This window comes from Saccopteryx bilineata, chromosome 1 (genome assembly GCF_036850765.1).
Source record: "Saccopteryx bilineata isolate mSacBil1 chromosome 1, mSacBil1_pri_phased_curated, whole genome shotgun sequence".
Classification (NCBI taxonomy): Eukaryota; Metazoa; Chordata; class Mammalia; order Chiroptera; family Emballonuridae; genus Saccopteryx; species Saccopteryx bilineata.
Genome location: NC_089490.1, coordinates 228,897,417 through 228,918,639, shown reverse-complemented (window position 1 = coordinate 228,918,639; position 21,223 = coordinate 228,897,417). Strand labels below are relative to the sequence as shown.

At 39.6% G+C, this 21,223-nt stretch overlaps 2 protein-coding genes across 10 annotated transcripts in view; one reads left to right on the top strand and one right to left on the bottom strand.

The window, feature by feature from the left end:
* Nucleotides 1–21,223, top strand: part of DISP1 (dispatched RND transporter family member 1) — a 193,888-nt gene that overhangs the window by 67,903 nt on the left and 104,762 nt on the right. The window lies entirely within an intron of this gene.
* LOC136320321 (adenylate kinase isoenzyme 6) lies at nucleotides 8,551–9,166 on the bottom strand. Its single transcript, XM_066253509.1, has one exon. The coding sequence runs from the start codon at nucleotides 9,126–9,128 to the stop codon at nucleotides 8,631–8,633; it is 498 nt and encodes a 165-aa protein (XP_066109606.1). The 5' UTR covers nucleotides 9,129–9,166; the 3' UTR covers nucleotides 8,551–8,630.

Sequence of the window (21,223 nt, the reverse complement as noted above, 5' to 3'; positions counted from 1 at the left end):
TGGAATGAAAAGCACGACACACAAGGTTATATGGCAGTTAAGCTGAAAAAAAAAAATCACGACCATTTCAGCTCTCGATGAGAATAATTTAGATGCTGGTGCAGGGCCTGTAGAGGAAGATAGTGTGTCACTTTTATTAGTAGAAAACTCTTCAGGAGGAGTACAAATCTGAGGTCCAGAGATGCCACTCAGAGTCAGAGAGACAGGGCTGAGAGCTTCCTCAAAGACTCAGATGCTGGCTTTGAGATCAAACAGCAAACAGCGGGTCTTGTTTTTTTTTTCGTTTTTTTTTTCTGAAGCTGGAAATGGGGAGAGACAGTCAGACAGACTCCCGCATGTGCCCCACCGGGATCCACCCAGCACGCCCACCAGGGGCGATGCTCTGCCCACCAGGGGGCGATGCTCTGCCCCTCCAGGGCATCGCTCTGCCGCGACCAGAGCCACTCTAGCACTTGGGGCAGAGGCCAAGGAGCCATCCCCCAGCGCCCGGGCCATCTTTGCTCCAATGGAGCCTTGGCTGCGGGAGGGGAAGAGAGAGACAGAGAGGAAGGAGGGGGGCGGGGGATGGAGAAGCAAATGGGCGCTTCTCCTATGTGCCCTGGCCGGGAATTGAACCCGGGTCCCCCGCACGCCAGGCCGACGCTCTACCGCTGAGCCAACCGGCCAGGGCTGGGTCTTGTTTTAAATCCCAGCTTGGTCACTTACTAGTCTATTGAACAGTAGACATAGTCTTTCTGTGCCTCAGTTTCTTGAGCTGTGAGATGTATAAGATGGGTCTTATACACTTAAGAGGCACAAGCTTTAACTAAGTACTTGAAAAGTGCTTAGCATATCATGAGCACACGGGCAACACTTAGTAACTGCCGGCAGTGAAGGTCAATGTGAGCCCACATTTGTCCTAATGCGTTTTCCCTCTGCCTTTCTGGACTCCTCTGCTTACTCTGATTGTTCCCTTTTCTCTTTGGTTTTCTAATCTTCCCACTTCTATTTTTATTCCACTATCTCCTTTGTTCACTCTTTTCTCTCTCCTTTAACATTCTGTTTTCTCCCACTTTCCTGCACGTTTTTATTATCTTTTAAAAGTCTCAATTCCTATTATTTTGTTTGGCAGGCCCAGTGGTCATACTATCTTCTTCCCTTCATAGGCCTGTATCTCTGCCTCAGGGCCTCTCAACCTGGGATCTTTGAATGCCATTCAGAGGCCTAAATAACCCCCGAAATTATACACAAAATTTTATGATGATGTAGTGTTTTCGAGGGAAATGTTCCATAGTTCTTTATCTGGTTTCAGAGACGTTCACACATTTTCCAATGTTAAGTAAGAGCCATGGTTCAATGGGATGTAACTCCGCCTCACAGATGACTTGTTGGGCCTCTTCGCCAGTTGCCTCATTGGTATTAGGGGACCTTTCTATACATGGGAATGTGCTCACCACTCCACTGTTTATACCCAGAGAGCACATGGGATCTGTACCATTCCTATAAAGGAATTTATTTCCTAGGTAACTCATGAACTGTTGCATCATTGTGTTGTGCTTTAATATTTGCATACAATGGCTTTGTCTTTTCAAAGTTTTAGTGGTTTTGGAGAAAACAACATTATGCATTCCATAAACTTATTTCCCCCACTTTGAATCATCATGACAAATGACTAAGCTCAATTTAAAACAAAGTAAATAGTTCTCATTTTAATTTCTTTTCTATTTCTGTATGATACACCCAAGCCAACTTGGAATCAAAGCATTCAATATTTTAGAGATGAATTGGCTAGTGAAAAAAAAACAATGTATTTGGAATGAGTTATGAATTCGTTAGAAAGAAATTCCAGATTGACAGCATTTTGGGTTTCTTCTAAGCCTTTGAAGGCCAGCATGTCAACGATAACAAAACACTAATGTAGACTTCTGGTGTGTTTTTTTCTACTTGGCCAAAGAGCCAAAGTTATTTTCTTAACTAAAATTGTCATTCACATGAGTCATCATGACAGCCTGAAAAATTTAAAACTCCTCTAGGAAAAGATACCCAAGCAACACATTCTTCACTCATCTTATCATGTGTAAAACTCTAGAGAAGAAAAATATTCCTTTGAAAAGAGCATTTCTTTCATCTCTGCACTGATCATTCTGACCTCAAAAATAAAACGCCCACCACGTGATGATGTGGCTAGAAGTCAGCAGTCTGCAACTGGGAAGAGGGTCCTCACCAGAACCTGACCACTCTGGCACCCTGATCTCAGACTTCAGCCTCCAAACTGTGAGAAATAAATTTCTGTTTAAAAATCTATAAAAATAAATAAATTAATTAAAAAAAATAAAACGCCCATTCCAGACCTGGATTCTACTGGGAGTAATCAAACCAAATTAGCAAACACAAAGCCCTCCTCTCTCACCATACAAACACACACACACTTGAAATATATATATATGTAATTAATCCTGGCTTACTTAGTGTGTGGAGTTTAGCCAACACAGTGCCAGATACATATTTGTCAAAAATAAACAGCCTGGCCGATAGCTCTGTTGGTTGGAGCATCGTCCTGATATGCAAAGGCTGTGGGTTCGATCCCTGGTCAGGGCACATACAGGAACAGGTCAATGTTTCTATTTCTCTCTCTTCTTCTCTCTCTCTAAAAAAGTCAACAAATAAATGAAAAAAACCCTCAGTGCCTAGCACAGAAAACATGGCACTTAAGGTCCTTGCCCTTGAGAAAAACGTATAAATATACACACATATTAAATATACATACACATGTATATAATACATACACATATACATATATATTGTGTATGTTCATATACAAATAGTGGTAAGTACAGTAAAGAAATGAATAGGGCCTGAGGAAGAGTAAATTTTGCTTTAGTATGCCACCTACAACTATTTGGTGGAAAACAGAGCCCTTTATGCAGTCTTGATTAATGTGTTTTCTGTGTGTTAAATATGAAGCTGGTGGCAGCCCATGATCTGTGGCTGTTCCGAAAAGAAGAAGCTCTAGCCATCCAAAGGTTTTTGTACCTTGAAATGTACCATGCGCCTGGAAATGAGAACCTGCAGATGAATGTGCAGGAGGTGCTAGTCATGTTTCCCTGACCCAACGAGGCAGAATCCTAGAAGCTGATGCCCCAGAGTGCCTGTCTTAGAGATGGCTTGGGACACTGACCTCTAAGGGATACAGTTTGGACATGGCCCATCTTGGATGACCCTTTTACTTTCCAGGTGATAGAATGGAGGGCTTCAGTGCCCTTGGTTAGCTGACTAGAGCAGCAGCCTGTGGTCGAGCCTAAATATCTGAGTCTGTGTTTTGCTATTTTATTTTATTGTATTTGGTTAATACTATGCTTACCCAGAAGACTGCTTTGAAACCTTAGTATTAAGGAGATAAATGATGCTACATAGCTGCTTCCGATTATCCAGGTCTGGGTGAATAGGAGGGGCTTCTCTAGAGCACATGCAACTCTGTTTGTGTCCTGGGAAACTGAGGCAGTTAGGCCTAAACCACTTCCAAACTTGTCTAGGAAGCTTTTAGGCTCCCTTGGAGAACCCTCAGGGCCACCAGTAGGTGTAGCTTTTCAAAGAAGGGGTTCTCCACCCACCCCCCCTTTCCCTTAGCTGGAGCTACCAAAAGATTCAAAGCAAAACAAAGAACTAGAAAACAGCAAAAAAATTCTTGCTTCTGTGTCATAGAACCTTCCTGGGTGTTTTGGTACCAATCTGGAGGATTTCCTGGGGAAGGACAAGGAACCTGCTCAGGGCCTTTTCCCCTGGGCTCCCCTATTCTTTTCTCTTTCCATCATTCCTGCTCTGCCCTCTCTGTGTGGAGAGGAAAGTAGGGAAAAGAAATAGAACACAAGTTCCACACCGTGGGAATTACAGAAGACCTGCTAGCTACAACAGATTTAAGCAATTAGTTAATAGTCAAAAGCCCTGAAAGTTATGTTCTTAAATCTTCTAATCCAATGGGCAACTACATTATCCTCATTAAGAAGAATATATGGTAAATGCAAGTAATCAACACATTGAACTATTTAGAAAGCAACATATTTTAGCTTAATCATGAGTCTTAACCTTTGCAAGATTAGCACATGGAAATCGTTACTGTGAACCAGCAGATAGATCTGTGTCACCACACTTCCTAAGTCAAGGACTAAGTCTTCATTGTCCCCAGGCATTCTCATTTTCACCTTTAATCTCATTTGGTTGCTAAATCCTTTCCATGCTTAATGAAACACGTTTAAAGAGAAGACTACTTTAATCTTGCGGTGTGAAATGTTTCCTCCCTTTTATTTCAAAACATATTTTTCCTCCCTGCCTCTTGAAGATACTTTGACTATTTCAAATTTTGTGTACTGTGAAGAGTACCAAAATATTGAAGCTCTTAAAGGTATGTGATTTGAAGGCTCCCTACCTAATGCGACTGGAATTTTTCTCCAATTATAGGAGAGGCAAACCATCACTCTCCAGTTTCAAAATAAAAAAAAACCAAACAAAAAAACCCCACCAACCCAGAATGCAGCTGCTTGCAAGAGAAGGTCTAAACTAACAGGACATTTAATGTTTTGAAAAATATGTCCTGGGGGGAGAATGACTTTTCTGTTCAAGAAGATATTATTAAATTATTTAGCTTGGCAGCTCCAAGATGTGAATATTTTGAGCCCCATTTTTTTTGGAGTTCAAATGGAAAAATCCGAAAACTTTACACTGATGTGTAGCCCTTTATTAGATCTCATATATAAACCTTTGGTTGCAACTGCGTACACATTGTTGTGCTCTGCCTAGGCATGGGCTACTTTCAGCGGATCGGTGTTTCATTTTCAAAATTCTTAGCAGATAGAGCCACAGCCCCAAATCCCTTCACCGAGATTCTTTCCGGCCTAGATGAAACTAATAGTTCCAGGCTGTGCGCTGTCATTCATTACTAATCCAGGTATGGCTGCTTACTGTTTTTAATTTTCTTTCTTGGAACTTAAAGGCTGTGTTTGCCTTTTTTCCCATGAGAAGCCAGTCATAATGGGCCTGAAATTCCAGCAACTGGAGATAGTGGGTCTTTTCATACTGACATAACTAGGCTTTGTTGCAAGGCCAGTAAAGATACAAGCTTGGTGATAGACATGGTACAGTGGGGGGACAGGCATCTAATAGGGTATCAAGGAAAAATAAGGATGTAGTTGGGGTTTGCCCCGAGTTTAAAGTTGGTGTCATGGACAGCAGTTGTTTCATACCACAAGATCTTCATTGATGCCACTTGGCCAATTTGGGTCAGAATGTTGAAGTAGACGGACAATATGTTTTGATGTTGATTATAATTCTTGTTATAAAAATAATACAACAAGACTGGGATGTCCGCAAGGGTAGGAATCTGTGTTCTTCTCATCTTTGTCCGTTGCCTGAGAAGTAACAGAATCTATACTGACTGAAAGAGTGCATTTATCAATGCATGAACTAGAATGTTTTGTTTGTTTATAACTTCTCATACTTACAGAATTTCAAACTTAAAGAAGATTTACACAGTTAGTCCAAGGAAGTTCCACATATGTGTACTGTTTACTGAGATTTACCAATGGCTTACTAGATTTTTAATTTTTTATATCAGCATAATGGTTTTCTGAATCATTGGAGGGTAAGTATTCCACTTGTTGCCCAGTTACCCCTAAACACTTCAGTAGGATTTCCTAAGGAGAGCATTCTCTTATAATAAAATATAGTACACTTATCAAAATCTGGAAACTTAACCTTGATATAATACTATTTTCTAGTTGATATACAAGTTTGTCCATTGTTTCAATAATATCTTTTGTAGCTATTTTTGTCTGTCCAATCCAGGATCACACATTCCCCTGAATTTTTATGTCAAATTAGCCTCATTTAATCTGGAATAGTTCTTTTGTTCTCTGTCTTTTTTTATTTTAACATATTTTGAAGAGTAGAGGCCAATTATTTTGTAGAAGAGCCCTCAATTTGAGTTTGCCCTATTGTTAGATTGTCTGTCTGGTTATTAGATTGTTGTGATTAGGTTGAGGTTTTGTAGTTTTAGAAAGAAAGCCATAGAAGGGAGGCTGTGTCCTTCTCAGTAGCTCATATCAGTAGGCACGTGGTATTATTTTGTACAGATAGCACTGTCTTTGCACTTGGTTAACTTATATCCACCAGGTTTCTCCTCTGTAAAATTACTATTTTTCTTTTGCAATTAATATGTAATTGGTGGGGCAATACTTTGAAACTGTAAATATCTTGTTTTCTCATCAAACTTTTACTCTAGCCCTGGCTGGTGATGCAGTGGATAGAGCATCATCCCAGAGTCCTGAGGGCGCCAGCTCCATCCTGGGGTCACTAGCTCGATCCTGCAGGAGTCGGCTTGACCCCAAGGTCACCAGTTTGAACCCTGTCAGGGCACATATGAGAAGCAATCAATGGCACAACTAAATAGCACACTGAGTTGATGCTTCTCTCTCTCTCTCTCTCTCTCTCTCTTGCTCCCCCCCTCCCTCCTCCTCCTTCTATTTCTCTCTCTCTTCCTCTCTAAAAAAAACAAACAACTTTCACTTCATAGTTATAGCATCCATCATTCCATTCTTTGATTAGTTGGCATCATGCTCTAAGGAAGAGCTTCCTTTTTTATTAACTTTATTTTTAATTTATTAGTTTGAACACAAAGATTCTTGTTTTGTTCAAGGAGTTATATTCCATTCTATCACTAATTATTTTGATTCTTGAATTATTTTAGATTTGTCCTGTGGAATCCCCTATAAACTGCTCCTCTGTCCTTTTGGTATGTTTTCATCATTCTTTGAGGATTTCTTTCTGGTGTAACAAGATGTTCTAGGTCCTTCCTTGTCCCAGCTCTGGACTCAGCCCTTTCAATGGGGATGGTATTTTAAAGCCAAGATCTGGGTTTTTGTAGCTCATTGTTGCTACTGTGTTATTGGTTCTAGACTCTCTCAGGTCTCAGATCTCTCCGACTGAGCTAGGAAGTGTGTGTGTGTGTGTGTGTGTGTGTGTGTGTGTGTGTATCTAGGTCAATGTCTATATCTATGTCTAAATTAAAGTTCTGTATTTAAATTAAGAATTTATAGTAATTATTCCACTTTGAATCCAGCACCCCAGGACTCATTCCAGTCTTTCTCCATGTTTATAACTTCTGTCATGGCCTGACCTGTGGTGGCGCAGTGGATAAAGCCTTGACCTGGAATGCTGAGGTCCCCAGTTGAAATCCCTGGGCTTGCCTGGTCAAGGCACATACAAGAAGCAACTACAATGAGCTGATGCTTTCCCCCTTTCTCTCTCCTTTCTCGAAAATCAATAAATAAAATCTTAAAAATAAATTTAAAAAATAACGCCCGTCTCCAACAGTGAAAAACTTGGCTTTATGATACTGTTTTATTTCCCTCGTATCTTGTCCAAGCCTTGGCATTCAGTGATCAATATTAATGTTTTAAGAATTTAGAAGAATGAGTAAATAAAAACAGTCACAGTATTATCTCTGTAAATATCCTTGCGGCTGTATCCAATACTTAGCCTGAGTTAGATGTTGAATAAAACTTTGTTGAACAAATGGCTCTCTTCCCTCCAATATCTTCATTTTTTGCTCTCAAACTAGATGACACATCACTCCATAGGAGTACTCTTGTTTTTCTCTTTTACCACTGAAAGCATGACTTCAGATAAATTATTCAATGAACAGGAAGTCTTCTTTGCAATACTAAGAAGTTATAAATAAAAACAATCACAATGTAAGAAAAATAGTTCCTTTGTTTCATTTAAAAAAAAACACCCTTGGATATGGGCAGCTCCTTGGAAAGGTTTCAGTGTTTCTAATTACAAAAATTGTAGCTCGCAGAGTTTCTCTGGGACATCTTTCACATTTGTCAGCTCTGGCGATGTGAAATATGTTCCTCATCTGAATTCTTTCCCTATACCCCTGCTGTCAAGGCAAAAAAGAATTTCCACTTCACTGCTGCTTATTATTAAGCTGCTATAAACAAGGATGCTTGAAGATAACTTAAGAGCCAGTAACTAGAAATTTCTGATAACCTTAAGACTCGTTGCCAAATTATATTATTAACTTTGTGAGTAATCTGGGTGAAAACAGTAGGGTTTCATTCACCTATACCTTCAAAGGTTATTGATTTACAATGCAGGACAGCCATTAATGAATGATGTTCCTTCTAGAAGTGGATTTTTTTCCTTAAACCTCAGGAAATGCGGTCTATTTTTCTCTCTGATGTAATTAAAACTAACAGCTTCTTGCTCATAAACTCTTAGTTCATCTCTAGAAACTTACTTAAAAAATTACTCAATTCTTTTCTATTTTTGCTTTTTCTTTTACCGAAAGTATGTTAAATATAGCACATGCATTGTGACTTTCTAATATAGAATTCAAAGAAACAAGGTCTGTGACTAAACATAAAACAAAGCCTTAAGTTCAGTAAGACTTTTCCACAAAATTGCTTGGGAGTTAATTTTTTTAAAGATGTTTTCCTTTAACATACCTTCTTTAATTTTTTTTTTTAATTTTTTTATTCTGCAGCACAATTTTAATAAAATGTTTTACTGCTAATTGGACAATTTACATGATGTGGGCAGAGAAGTATTAAGAGTGATTATAAAGTGGCCAGTCAATGATTATGCTCTTTGATTCACTGCTCAATCCACTTCAATATGTGATTGATATTATCCTCTAGATCTTTTGGATTATTGTTGGGCAGCTGGCGCACTATTTCTTCATTATAGGCTGCTAAAGCTTCTTCATAAAGAACTTGAAAAATTTCACACTCAATATTGTCGTGTAGTTTCTTCTCATTATAACCCCTTGTTTCTAGTCTTTTGTACAATTCACTGTTATCTGTTGTTAGCACAAAAACAATATGAAACCAGCGTTCAGGGAAGAAATCACAACCATGGTAATCAATAATAACTCCACCTTCACTCATTTGGTTTTCTAACTCATCAATTACTCTATCTTCATTTAAAATGGGACAGTCATATTCTGTATCATAGCCATCATATAACTGCCCTTCTCGGGCTAAATCACCCACATTAATGTATTTCAGTCCTGATTTTGATGCAAGTTCTTTGCCTAGCGTGGTTTTTCCAACCCCTGGTGTACCGGTGATCAGAATATTCGGAAGCAACATGGTCCTCAAGGCGATGGCTCTGGAAACCTCCGCACAGGGGTCCTCCTTCTTTAATTTTTTATGGAAGCGTTTCTTTTAAAAAAATTTCCCCCCATGCTTATAAGGAGAGTTCCTGGGCTCTGCATCTTTCAAAGCACACGGAAAAATCAAGACATTTAAAGCATTTTAGTCTTGAAAGCCTTTCCTGTTTAAAGAAAACACTAAGCTTCACTTTAGATAAATCATCTTCTTTTCCATGATTAAATTTTTGAAAGCAAAATTCTGTGGCTTCATATCTTTTAAGTAGAGACATATAAAGCTAAAATCCCAAAATTGTCACTTAAATATACTTTGGGAGTGGTGATGTTGTCATAGTAGATTTCCTGCTGCCTGTTTTGTTTATTGTTCTAGCATCAGCCTAGTATTACTGATTTCACAGACAGACACCCACACGCGTGCATGCGCACATAGTGAACAAGTAGAGGCAAATATACTACTAGCCACATTTCTAAATATGTCTCTGGTACTGTTAGCCAAAGTTGTATTTGGTTTCTGTTTGAATTTTCACTGAAGGACCCCTGTTAGGTTTTTAGGGTAATGCACTATCTTCTTTGAGGAGTACAGACATCTCAGGAGCATAACCCACAGGAGATGTAGTTATCCTTCATATATATATACTTATATATGCATGCATATTTATATATAGTTGAAGGAGCATGGGGGAATAACTAGACTGTTAGCATTAATTATCTCATGGAATGGGATTTAGAAGAACTATTAACTCTTTCTTTTTCTAAGTTTTACTTTTTAATTGTTTTTATTGGGGTAACACTGATTAACATAATTATAGAGGTTTCAGGTGCTCAATTCTACACACATCTCTTTACACTGTATTGTGTGTTCACCCCCCCAAGTCAAGTCTCTGTTCATCATGTTTACTCTCTCAGACCCTCCTCCACCTCGCCCCACCCCACCCCACCCTGGGCAACCAACTTTCTTCATTTATCATTATATTGTTTAATTTGTTATAGGAAGTATCTATCACTTTTGTTATTAAAGAGATGGAATAAATAGAAATTCAGATCTGTGGCTTTGTGTATTTATGGTTCTTTTTAAAGGAACCTAAAATAATGAAGTCAGTTAATAGAATTTTTCATAGACAAATACAGATTATCTGGCTACCGAGTGGCTCAATTCTAGTCATTTCTAATACCTTCAAATTCCTCAGTTATAATATCCATACAGAAAGGAATATCTTAAAGGTAATTTTTAGATGTACTTTCCTTAAGATCAAATGTTTCAAATGCTCATCATCTTGCTTCACATAGTGTTAAGCATTTTTCTTCTAATTTTATTTCAGAAATCTTTTGTATTTAGCAAGAAATGGATTAAACTGGTATATTCCCCAATGAAAGATGAATATTGTTTCCATGTGAAACCAAGGCTAATAAATTCTCCTAATGCCTTTGATTTAATTAAGACTCCAACCTTCCTTTTGCCAAGAAATGAACTGCTTGGTGTAATTAGTTTTCTTTTTAAAAAGGACCAAAATTAATTCTTTGCGTATTTGCGTGTGTCAGCGCCCTTGTAGTTTTCCAACAGCAGGGGCGCCTCAGGCCCTAAGGGGTTGTTTGTTTGTTTGAAGTCTCAGGTACTAATAAAAGAAAAATAGTTTTGAATGTAAATATTTACCGGGAGCCTCTTAATCACAGGTTTCATGTAGCACTAACAAAGTAGCTCTTCACATAAAATACAAAAATGAGTCCATTTAAAATGTAAGAAAAATGCCAGTTACAATCTGAGTGAAAAGGTATTATATATTTAAAATTCCCAGAATAGCATCAGACATAGAACAAATCTGGTTTTGTTTTTTTGTTTTTTGTTTTTTTTTGTTTTTGAGCATGCAATATTTTTGCTTTATTCAGAATGGGAAGATTTCTAGCAGTCCCCACATAAATGTTACTTTCTATTTTATTGGTCAAAACTGGGACACAAGTCCATGCCTAAAGCAATTTTTAAATTGAATTTATTGGGGGTGAGATTGGGTGAAAAAGGTGAAGAGATTAAACTAAACAAAACAAATGAACAAACAAAAAAACTCATAGACACAGATAACAGCATGGTGATTACCAGAGGCAAAGGGGGTTGGGAGGTAGAGGAGGAAAAGGGGGGTGATAATGGTCCTGGAAGGAGACTAGAATAAATCTTTAATAAAATTTTAACTGCTATTCTTCTCTGATTTAGATATTCATTTCGTTTTATAAACATTGATTGCTTGTTCTGTGTATATGGAGAGAGGGATGTGGTTGATCTGTCATGATGGGGACAAAGGAAATAAGATTCAGCTCTGGAATATGTATGTGATATATCTTTAATTTTTAATAAGTAAATTAGACCCTGGATGGTTGGCTCAGTCATATTATAGATTGTCAGCCCAGTGTGTGGATGTCCTGGGTTTGATTCCTGGTCAGGGCACACAGGAGAAGCGACCATCTACCTCTCCCCCACTTCTCCTCCCTCAACCATGGCTTCATGGGTTCAAGCACATTATCCCTGGTGCTGAGGATGTCTCCCTGGAGCCTTTGCCTCAGGTGCTAAAAATAGCTCGGATGCGAGCATGGCCCCAGATGGACAGAACATCATCCCATAGGGGGATTGCTGGGGGATCTTGGTCAGGGCGCATGTGGGAGTCTGTCTCTGTATCTCCCCTACTCTCACTTAAAAAAATAAAATAAAATAAATTAAAAATGAAACGAGTACCAACACTTTGGTAAACAATTTTGCTTTCTCTATGCACAGATAACTTCTTTCCAGCAATTTCACTTTCTAGTTAAATACACTGGTAAGATTCCTACACATGAGCAGGAGACATGTACAAATAAGTTCATCACAGCACTGTCTATAATTGTAACATAACCATCGAAAGATTCCTTAAAAAGGAATAGGTAAATAATAAATTTTAATGTCTTCATGGTGTGGAATAAAATTTAGAAGTTCAAAAGAATGACATAGACCTGTCTGTGAATGTAAATCTAAATAGCATTGAGCAAAATGGCAACTTGCAGAATGATAGATATGAGTGCGTTTATATAAAGTTCAAAAACATGCATAACAGTACGTGTATTTCTTATGGACACATATGTAGTAATATATAAGACATGCATGGGAATGGAAACCCCCATTTCAGGATACTGGTTACCTCTTTGGAGGGGAGAAAGGAAATAGGGTCTAGAACAGTGGCCCTCAACCTTTTTTGGGCCATGGACTGGTTTAATGTCAGAAAATACATATTTTCACGGACTGGCCTTTAGGGTGGGATGGATAAATGCACAAAATAAAATTATGCGACTGGCATAAAAACTGTGGTATTTTTAAATATAATTGTTGAACTTACGATATTTATTGGGCTAAGTTAAAGGAGGAACGAACATGTCCTCATTATTCAGGCTGTATTTAAATTTGTTATTCTGATGTTTCATATCTGACATCAATATGTAATATGATAGGTTCAGGCTCGCTACTAATCATGAACCTACGACAATAAAAATAAACATGAATCCACTGTGTACTCGTATGCAACTTTATTAGAAGCATCCTCTTAACATTGCACCAACAATATAACATAAGTAACATCCTTTCTGCCTCCAAACACTTTCCAGTCGCTATGGTAACGTTTAAACATGCCTTAAAAATAAGATACAAAACAAAAAACAAAAACAAATATAAAGTGCATGAAAAATACAACTCACCATTGTTATGAATATTGTAAGTTAAGGGTTATTATAATGTTAATATAGAATGAGAGATAGTAGCCTATCTCTCAACAACCATAACGCTAAATCAGTGGGAGCCCTGAGCTTGTTTCTCTGCAACGAGATAGTCCCATCTAGGGGTAATGGGAGACAATGACGCCCGAAGTGTGTTGCTTATGTCCAGTCTATTCCGTAATTTTGTTTTGGTTGCTGTCACTGCAGAAAAACCCGCTTCACACAAATAGGATGTTGGAAATGGCAACAGGGGTTTTAGTGCTTTTGTGGCGATCTCGGGGTATTCTTTAATGACTTTAATCCAGAACACCGGCAGAATTGTAGTCTCGAACATATTTTTAAGGCTGCCATCAATTACAATCTCTAGTAGTTGATCCTCTTCTTGCATAGACATCTGGATTCACCTGGTTTGTTGACAAATGGATCGTGGATCCATTCCTTGGCAATTCGTGGGTTTTTTGTGGTTGGGAAGTAGCATTCAAACTCTTTTAAAAGCAAATACAGGTGATCGTGCACCAGCTGGGACAATGAAGGCTTGGGCTCAGTCTCTTCCAAAATTCCCACGAATGTTTGAAACATGTCAATATACCCCTGTTCACGCGTCATCCCCACAAATCCAGTTTGGCTTTAAATGCGGCTACTTTATCTGCCAACTTGAAGACAGTTGTCATTTTCCCCTGAAGTGACCGATTGAGTTCATTGAGGAGGTTAAATATGTCTCACAAGTAACCGAGTTTTTTTTTTTGTTTTTTTTGTTTTTTTTTTTTTTTTCCATTTTTCTGAAGCTGGAAACAGGGAGAGACAGTCAGACAGACTCCCGCATGCGCCCGACCGGGATCCACCCGGCACGCCCACCAGGGACGAAGCTCTGCCCACCAGGGGGCGATGCTCTGCCCATCCTGGGCGTCGCCATGTTGCGACCAGAGCCACTCTAGCGCCTGGGGCAGAGGCCACAGAGCCATCCCCAGCGCCCGGGCCATCTTTGCTCCAATGGAGCCTTGGCTGCGGGAGGGGACGAGAGAGACAGAGAGGAAAGCGCGGCGGAGGGGTGGAGATGCAAATGGGCGCTTCTCCTGTGTGCCCTGGCCGGGAATCAAACCCGGGTCCTCCGCACGCTAGGCCGACGCTCTACCGCTGAGCCAACTGGCCAGGGCAGTAACCGAGTTTTGTGACCCATTCCTTGTCACTGAAATGTGCTGCTAGCGGTGACTTTTTTTCTGAGAGAAATCTCTGCAGCAGCTCTCGTAATTCAAACACTCTGGCCAGGGACCTCCCTCGGGATAACCATCTTATTTCTGTGTATAAGAGAAGGTGTCTGTGCTCCGCATTCATTTCCTCACAAAGCTGCTCGAACAGGCGCGAGTGAAGGGCATGTGCTTTGATGTGGTTGATAACTTTAACGACATCATTCAATACACTGTTAAGCTGTTAAATTCCGGTGGTATATTTTGGCTAGCCAGCATTTCCCTATGAATGACACAATGTGTAGACTCGCATTCAGGTGCAACCTCCTTAATCCGAGTAGTTAAACCAGACATCCTTCCGGTCATGGCACAGGTCCATCTGTGCATATGCTGACACAAAAAGACCATTTCAGTTTTTCTGATATATAGTCAACCAGTGATTTAAATAGTTCTGTGGCTGTGGTTTTGGTTGGCAATGATAGTGCACATAACATATCCTCATGCACATCCTCTTGATAAAGAAAACGCACGTAAACAAGTAGCATTGCCTTGTTGTCAATATCTGTAGATTCGTCAACCTGGAGAGTGTACCACGGTGATTTATTAATCCTTTCCAACAATTGTGATTCAATGTCCTCTGCTATTTCCTCAATGCGCCGTGTGATGGTGGTAGCCAAAAGAGACATCTGTGCTATCTTTTTAGCCGCAGCCTCTCCCAGAAGTTCACGACAAATGTCTTTAGTGGCTGGAAGGATCAATTCTTCACCAATGGTGAATGGCTTCTTAGCCTTAGCAATACCATTAGCCACCAAGTATGATGCTCTCAGTGCACTCGCATTTATTGATGTAGTGGCCACCAGTAATTGTTTCTGTCCTTCTTGTTTGTGCTTTTTTCTTTTGAAATATTCAGAAGGCTTGTCTTTTAAAGTAGGGTGCTTGGTCTCCAAGAGGCGAAGCAGTTTTGAAGGCCTCATTGCCTCATTACTTAGCCGGTTGCCACATATTATGCAGAGTGGCCTTGGTGCGTGAGAATCACCAGTTGCGATAAATCCATACTTCAAGTAGGACTCCTGGTACTGTCTGTTAAATGAAGCCTTCTTTTTCTTTGAGGTCGTAGGTTCTTCTTCTGTCTCCTCACTGGCCCTTTTCCACTTTGCAAAAAACTTTTGATGGAATTTTGTTTTTCACTCATTTTGCTAGTTTATGGGTTTAATTTTAGCGGCAATGTATCACGTGACCGAGACAAGCGTCAAGAGTGAGTCTTAGATGGATGTAACAGAGAGAATCTGGTCATTTTTTAAAAAATAAAACATCGTTCAGACTTAAATATAAATAAAACGGAAATAATATAAATTATTTATTCTTTCTCTGCGGACCGGTACTGGTCTGCGGCCCGGGAGTTGGGGACCACTGGTCTAGAATGTTCCAATTGACTTGTGGAGTCCAGGGGACTCCACTTGACTGGTAATATATTATTTTTTAAAAAGGCAAGTAAGGCAAAATGTAAAGGTTTTTATAAAGCTGAAAAGCAAGTCCACGGATACTCATTATATGCCTCTTTTTTCTCTTATGTTTGCAATATTTCACATGCACACAAATTATGACAGGTACATGGAGATGTTGTAAAATCATTAAGGAGAGAAAGAATGTAGCTTCCAGAATCAGAGAGGCATGGCGTGTCCTCTCTCTGCTTCTTGCCTCTGTGGCCTTGAGCAAGTTACTTTACCTCTCTGAGCTTGTGACCTCATCTCTAAAATAGGGGGTAATGAGCTTGACCAGGTAGTGGCACAGTGGATAGAGTGTTGGACTGGGATGCGGGAGGACCCAAGTTCAAACCCCAAGATTGGCATCTTGTGCTTGGGCTCATCTGATTTGAGCAAGGCTCACTAGCTTGAGCCCAAAGTTGCTGGCTTGAGCAAGGGGTCACTCGGTCTGCTGTAGCTCCCTGGTCAAGGCACATATGAAAAAGCAATCAATGAACAACTTAGGTGCCACAATGAAGAATTGATGCTTCTCATCTCTCTCCCTTCCTGTCTTTCTGTCCCTATCTGTCCCTCTCTTTGTCTCTGTCACAAAAAAATAAATAAAATAAAATAGGGTAATGATGTTCCCATTCCCATTTATTGTGAGGAACAAAAAGCACGCCTAAAGTGCCTTTTATAGTTCTTGAGACTCAGAAGTGCCTGCACGGGATAAATTATGAGCAACAGACATTGTCCCTGTTCTTACATAACTTTAGAGTCTAGTGAGGGAGATAAACAATCATTCACCTAAACAAATGTAAATCACACCTGTAATCAGTCTTGGAATACAAGTGCAAGGCATTATTACACGTCCTTCTAATGGTGGCGGGGGTGTATTATGGACTGCATATTTGTGTTCCCCAAATTCACCTGTTGAAACCCTAATCCTCAGTGAAATTTAATTAACTTGACCCACGACCAGCTGAATAATGAGTGCTGAGGGAACACCAGAGACAGGGCGCCGAGAGGTATTTTGAGGTTTATTAGGTAACACTCCTGATGACAGGAGCGGCTGGCTGCCATAGCTGACAGTTTGCTATTAGATTGAAGTGTTCATGTGTACAGAAATGTTTATAGAGCACCTACTATGTGTTTTAAAATCATGTTGGAAAAGTCAGCAAAGCACCCAAACGTATCTTCAGACAAAGCTCCAGTGTCTGTATGAAGAGATTTAGCTTGCTCTGGTGGATAATACCTGCATTTCTTCCTTAAGGAGGATTAACTTAGTATAGGAGACAATTGAGCGTCATTGTGGCTGGCTGGGGGCCAGCTCTTTGAAGTCCTTACTCGAAGAGAAAAACCCGGTCAATTCCAAAGGTATAGGAAGCCGGAGTGTACTTTGATGTCAGAACCGCTTTGGGCGACCATCTTATGTTGCGTCGCCTTTGAAGCAGGGTTACTCAAGGCAATCTTTGCTTACATAGGGCCAACCGTTTGACCTAGGGAGCCTAGAAAGAAAGAAAAAAACAACCCTTTGCCAAAGGGACTTAAAAATAGCTACAAGTGATTTGAAAGATCACGTTTTCGGAGAGTTTCCAGAGACATCAGTTGGAGTTAATCTGGTTTACCTAAAGGCAGGGGATTAGTTGTTCAAAATGATTCCTTATGGGAATTTGTAGGTTGATGGAAGGTATTGCTCTGAATTCTTAGAGCACAGGCATGTTTAACTGCAGACATTTCTGGGAAGGACCAGTTTATTGCTAAATGCACAACTATCCATAAACACAAAGTGTGTGGTTGAGGTATTTTTAAAAGCCAGCTATAGCCTGACCTGTGGTGGCGCAGTGGATAAAGTGTCGACCTGGAATGCTGAGGTCGCCGGTTCAAAACCCTGGGCTTGCCTGGTCAAGGCACATATGGGAGTTGATGCTTCCTGCTCCTCCCCCTGTTCTCTCTCTATCTCTCCCTCTCTCTCTCTCCCCTCTCTCTCTAATAAAAATGAATAAATAAAAAAAAAAATCTAAAAAAGTAAATAAGTAAAAAAAAAAAAAAAAAAAAAAAGCCAGCTATAAAGGATTGGGGGTGGGGGTGGGGGTGGGGGGATAGTCACAGAAGCCAAAGAATCAGTTTCAGAGATAGCACGTTATCAGGTTTCTTCTGTGATGTCAGGTTAATGGGAAACTGGATGCTTAAAGCTGGTGTGTGTTACCCTCATACACCTTACATTGTTGCTTGTTAAGACAGGCACATTTTTGAAATATTTGTGTGAATACCTGAATTCCAAGCCCATATTTTCCTGGCTGCTTGTCATCCTCTGGATTGACTGTTCTGATCATAGCCAGAACATCTGGGCATTTCTCCGGCCGTTGACATTAAAAGAAGTTTGTCGAGGTGTCTTCTCCCGTGACTCTTAAATTCATAGTTCAAAATACTTGTTGGTTTCAAGCATAATAGTTTCCTGAACTAGGTAATTATTTATAAATATCATATTGTTGTTTTAAAATTTAATTCTTTTAATTTTTAAAATCTATTTATTCCCTTGTATAAACTGAAAAACACAAAATTTGTCCCATTTCACACCCCCTGCCTGTGGCAACCACAAATCTGTTCTCTGTGTTAATTTGCTTGATTTATTTATTTATTTATTTTAGAGTACCATACAAGAGAGATCATATGGTATTTGTCTTTCTCTGTCCAACTTCATTTAGTGCAGTGGTCGGCAAACTCATTAGTCAACAGAGCCAAATATCAAGAGTACAACGATTGAAATTTTGAGAGCTGAATTTTTTAAACTTAAACTATATAGGTAGATACATTTCTTATCGAGGTAGCGCCTGCACGTGGTATTTTGTGGAAGAGCCACACTCAAGGGGCCAAAGAGCCTCATGTGGCTCACGAGCTACGGTTTGCCAACCAGGGATTTAGTGTAATGTTTTCATGGTCCATCCATGTTGTCACAAATAGTAAGATTTTATTATTTTTTATGGCTGAATAATACTCCATTTTATGAATATGTGTGTGTATACATATATACCTCGATTTTTTTATCCATTCACCCATCAATGGACATTTAGGTTGTTTCCATTTCTGACTCTTGTAAATAATGCTGCATTGAACATGGGGATGCCTATTTCTTTTTTAGTTAGTATTTTCATTTTCTTGGATAAATACCCAGAAGTGCAATTGCTGGACCATATGGTAATTCAATTATTAGTTTTTGTGTGTGTGTGTGTTTTTTACAGAGACAGAGAGAGAGTCAGAGAGAGGGATAGATAGGGACAGACAGACAGGAATGGAGAGAGATGAGAAGCATCAATTATCAGTTTTTCATTGCGACACCTTAGTTGTTTATTGATTACTTTCTCATATGTGCCTTGACCGTTGGTCTACAGCAGACTGAGTAACCCCTTGCTCGAGCCAGTGACCTTGGGTCCAAGCTGGTGAGCTTTGCTCAAACCAGATGAACTCGTGCTCAAGCTGGCAACCTCAGGGTCTCGAACCTGGGTCCTCCGCATCCCACTCCGACACTGTGCCACCACCTGGTCAGGCCAATTATTAGTTTTTCAAGCAACCTCTATAATGTTTTTCATAGTGGCTGCATCAATTTACATTCCCATTAGCAGTACAAAAGAGTTCCCCTTTCTCCACATTCTTGCTAATACTTAATATCTCTTTGATAATAACCATTTTAACAAGTGTGAGGTGATACCTGTGATTTTTTTTTTTTACATTTCCTTGATAATTAGTGATGTTGAGCATATTTTCATAGGTTGGCCATCTGTAGTTATTCTTCAGATTGTTTATTTTTTTTGCTGTTGAGTTGAATGAATTCTTTATATACTTTGGATATTAGCCCCTTATCAGATATATGATTTACAAATAACAGGTTGTTTTTTTCATTTTGTTGATGGTTTTCTTTGCTTTATTATTAATAAATATCACATTAGGTTTTGTTTTTTGTTATTTTTATATTCAAAATAATGGTATCTTTAAGAATAGAAGGAGAGCTTTTGTTCTAATGTAGTAGGTTAGAATGGGATTAGAATTCATAATAACAGAGAACTGATGCTGCTGACCTATCACCATCTGATTGTTTAAGTCACTAATGTGAGTCACTAATCATAAGTTCACACTGGGACTCTCCTGGGTCCTTGGCTGCAAATCTCTGAAGTAATGACCATGAAACTTTAAGCAGTTCACCGTTTTGGGTGGATTTGAAAAGTGGATGTTAGGAGCAAGCTGACATTTCATCCCAGTTGCTTCATTTAAGATAATTTCTAGGAGATGGTTTAGCTTTATATAGATCTACCCAAAATAGTCCTAACATGGACCTCTTTGAATTTCCGCCATTCACTTCTAAGTGACGGGTGTGCAATGGAGAGAAAGGCTCTCTAGTCATTTTTTTTAGATATACTAGCCACTTATATATAATAAGTATCCCACATGAAACATAGGCTGGTTACTACCGGGACATGAATGAGACAGAGCATACATTTATACATGTTTATATTGAACAAACTAAAATGTGAGACTTTGGAGCTACTACATGTGTTGGACAAGCTAATCTTAACAAGTAAAGACTTTAAAAAGTAAAATTTTTAGTGGTATTTTTATTGAATGAAAAGAGTTAAAAGTTCTAGAGCATCGGCCTGGCGTGCAGGAGTCCCGGATTCGATTGCTGGCCAGATCACACAGGAAAAGCACCCATCTGCTTCTCCAGCCCCCCTCCTTCCCCTCTCTCTCTTCCCCTCCTGCGGCCAAGACTCCATTGGAGCAAGGTTGGCCCAGGTGCTGAGGATGGCTCCGTGGCCTCTGCCTCAGGCGCTAGAATGGCTCTGGTTGCAACAGAGCAACGCCCCAGATGGGCAGAGCATTGCCCTCCTTGTGGGCATGCTGGGTGGATCCCAGTCGAGCGCATGTGGGAGTCTGTCTGACTGCCTCCCGGTTTCCAGCTTCAGAAAAATACAAAAAAAAAAGTTCTACTTTTGGTTAATTTTATTTTTTTGGAGCAAGGGAATGCTGCAGGTGAGTCGATATAAAAAATGATAAAATAAGAATATTCAACATAATAAGAGTCTGTTTTAAATTTTGGGTTTCTCAGTGTTTTTGTTTTTGTTTTATCAGAGTGCATTCTGATAAAACAAAATAAATTCTGCTGCACAAGAGAGGTAACAGACAAACCAGAAAGTGTTTGAATAATCCTTATTTATTCCCACAAACTGGGAGAGGATAACTAAATCTTCCTAAACATCAACAGTGTGAATTTTTTTTTTTTTTTTTTTTTACATAGGCAGAGATAGACAGGGACAGACAGACAGGAACGGAGAGAGATGAGAAGCATCAATCATCAGTTTCTCGTTGCGCATTGCGACTTCTTAGTTGTTCATTGATTGCTTTCTCACATGTGCCTTGACCGTGGGCCTTCAGCAGACCTAGTAACCCACTGCTGGAGCCAGTGACCTTGGGTCCAAGCTGGTGAGCTCTTTGCTCAAGCCAGATGAGCCCGCCTCAAGCTGGCGACCTCGGGGTCTCGAACCTGGGTCCTTCCACATCCCAGTCCGACGCTCTATCCACTGCGCCATCACCTGGTCAGGCAACAGTGTGAATTTTTATTAGAACTAGGACAACTTCGGGGTTTCTTTTGTTATTGTTATTTTTGTGACAGCTTTAACTTGTAATGTTCAGTTTCCTGTGTTTGTTTT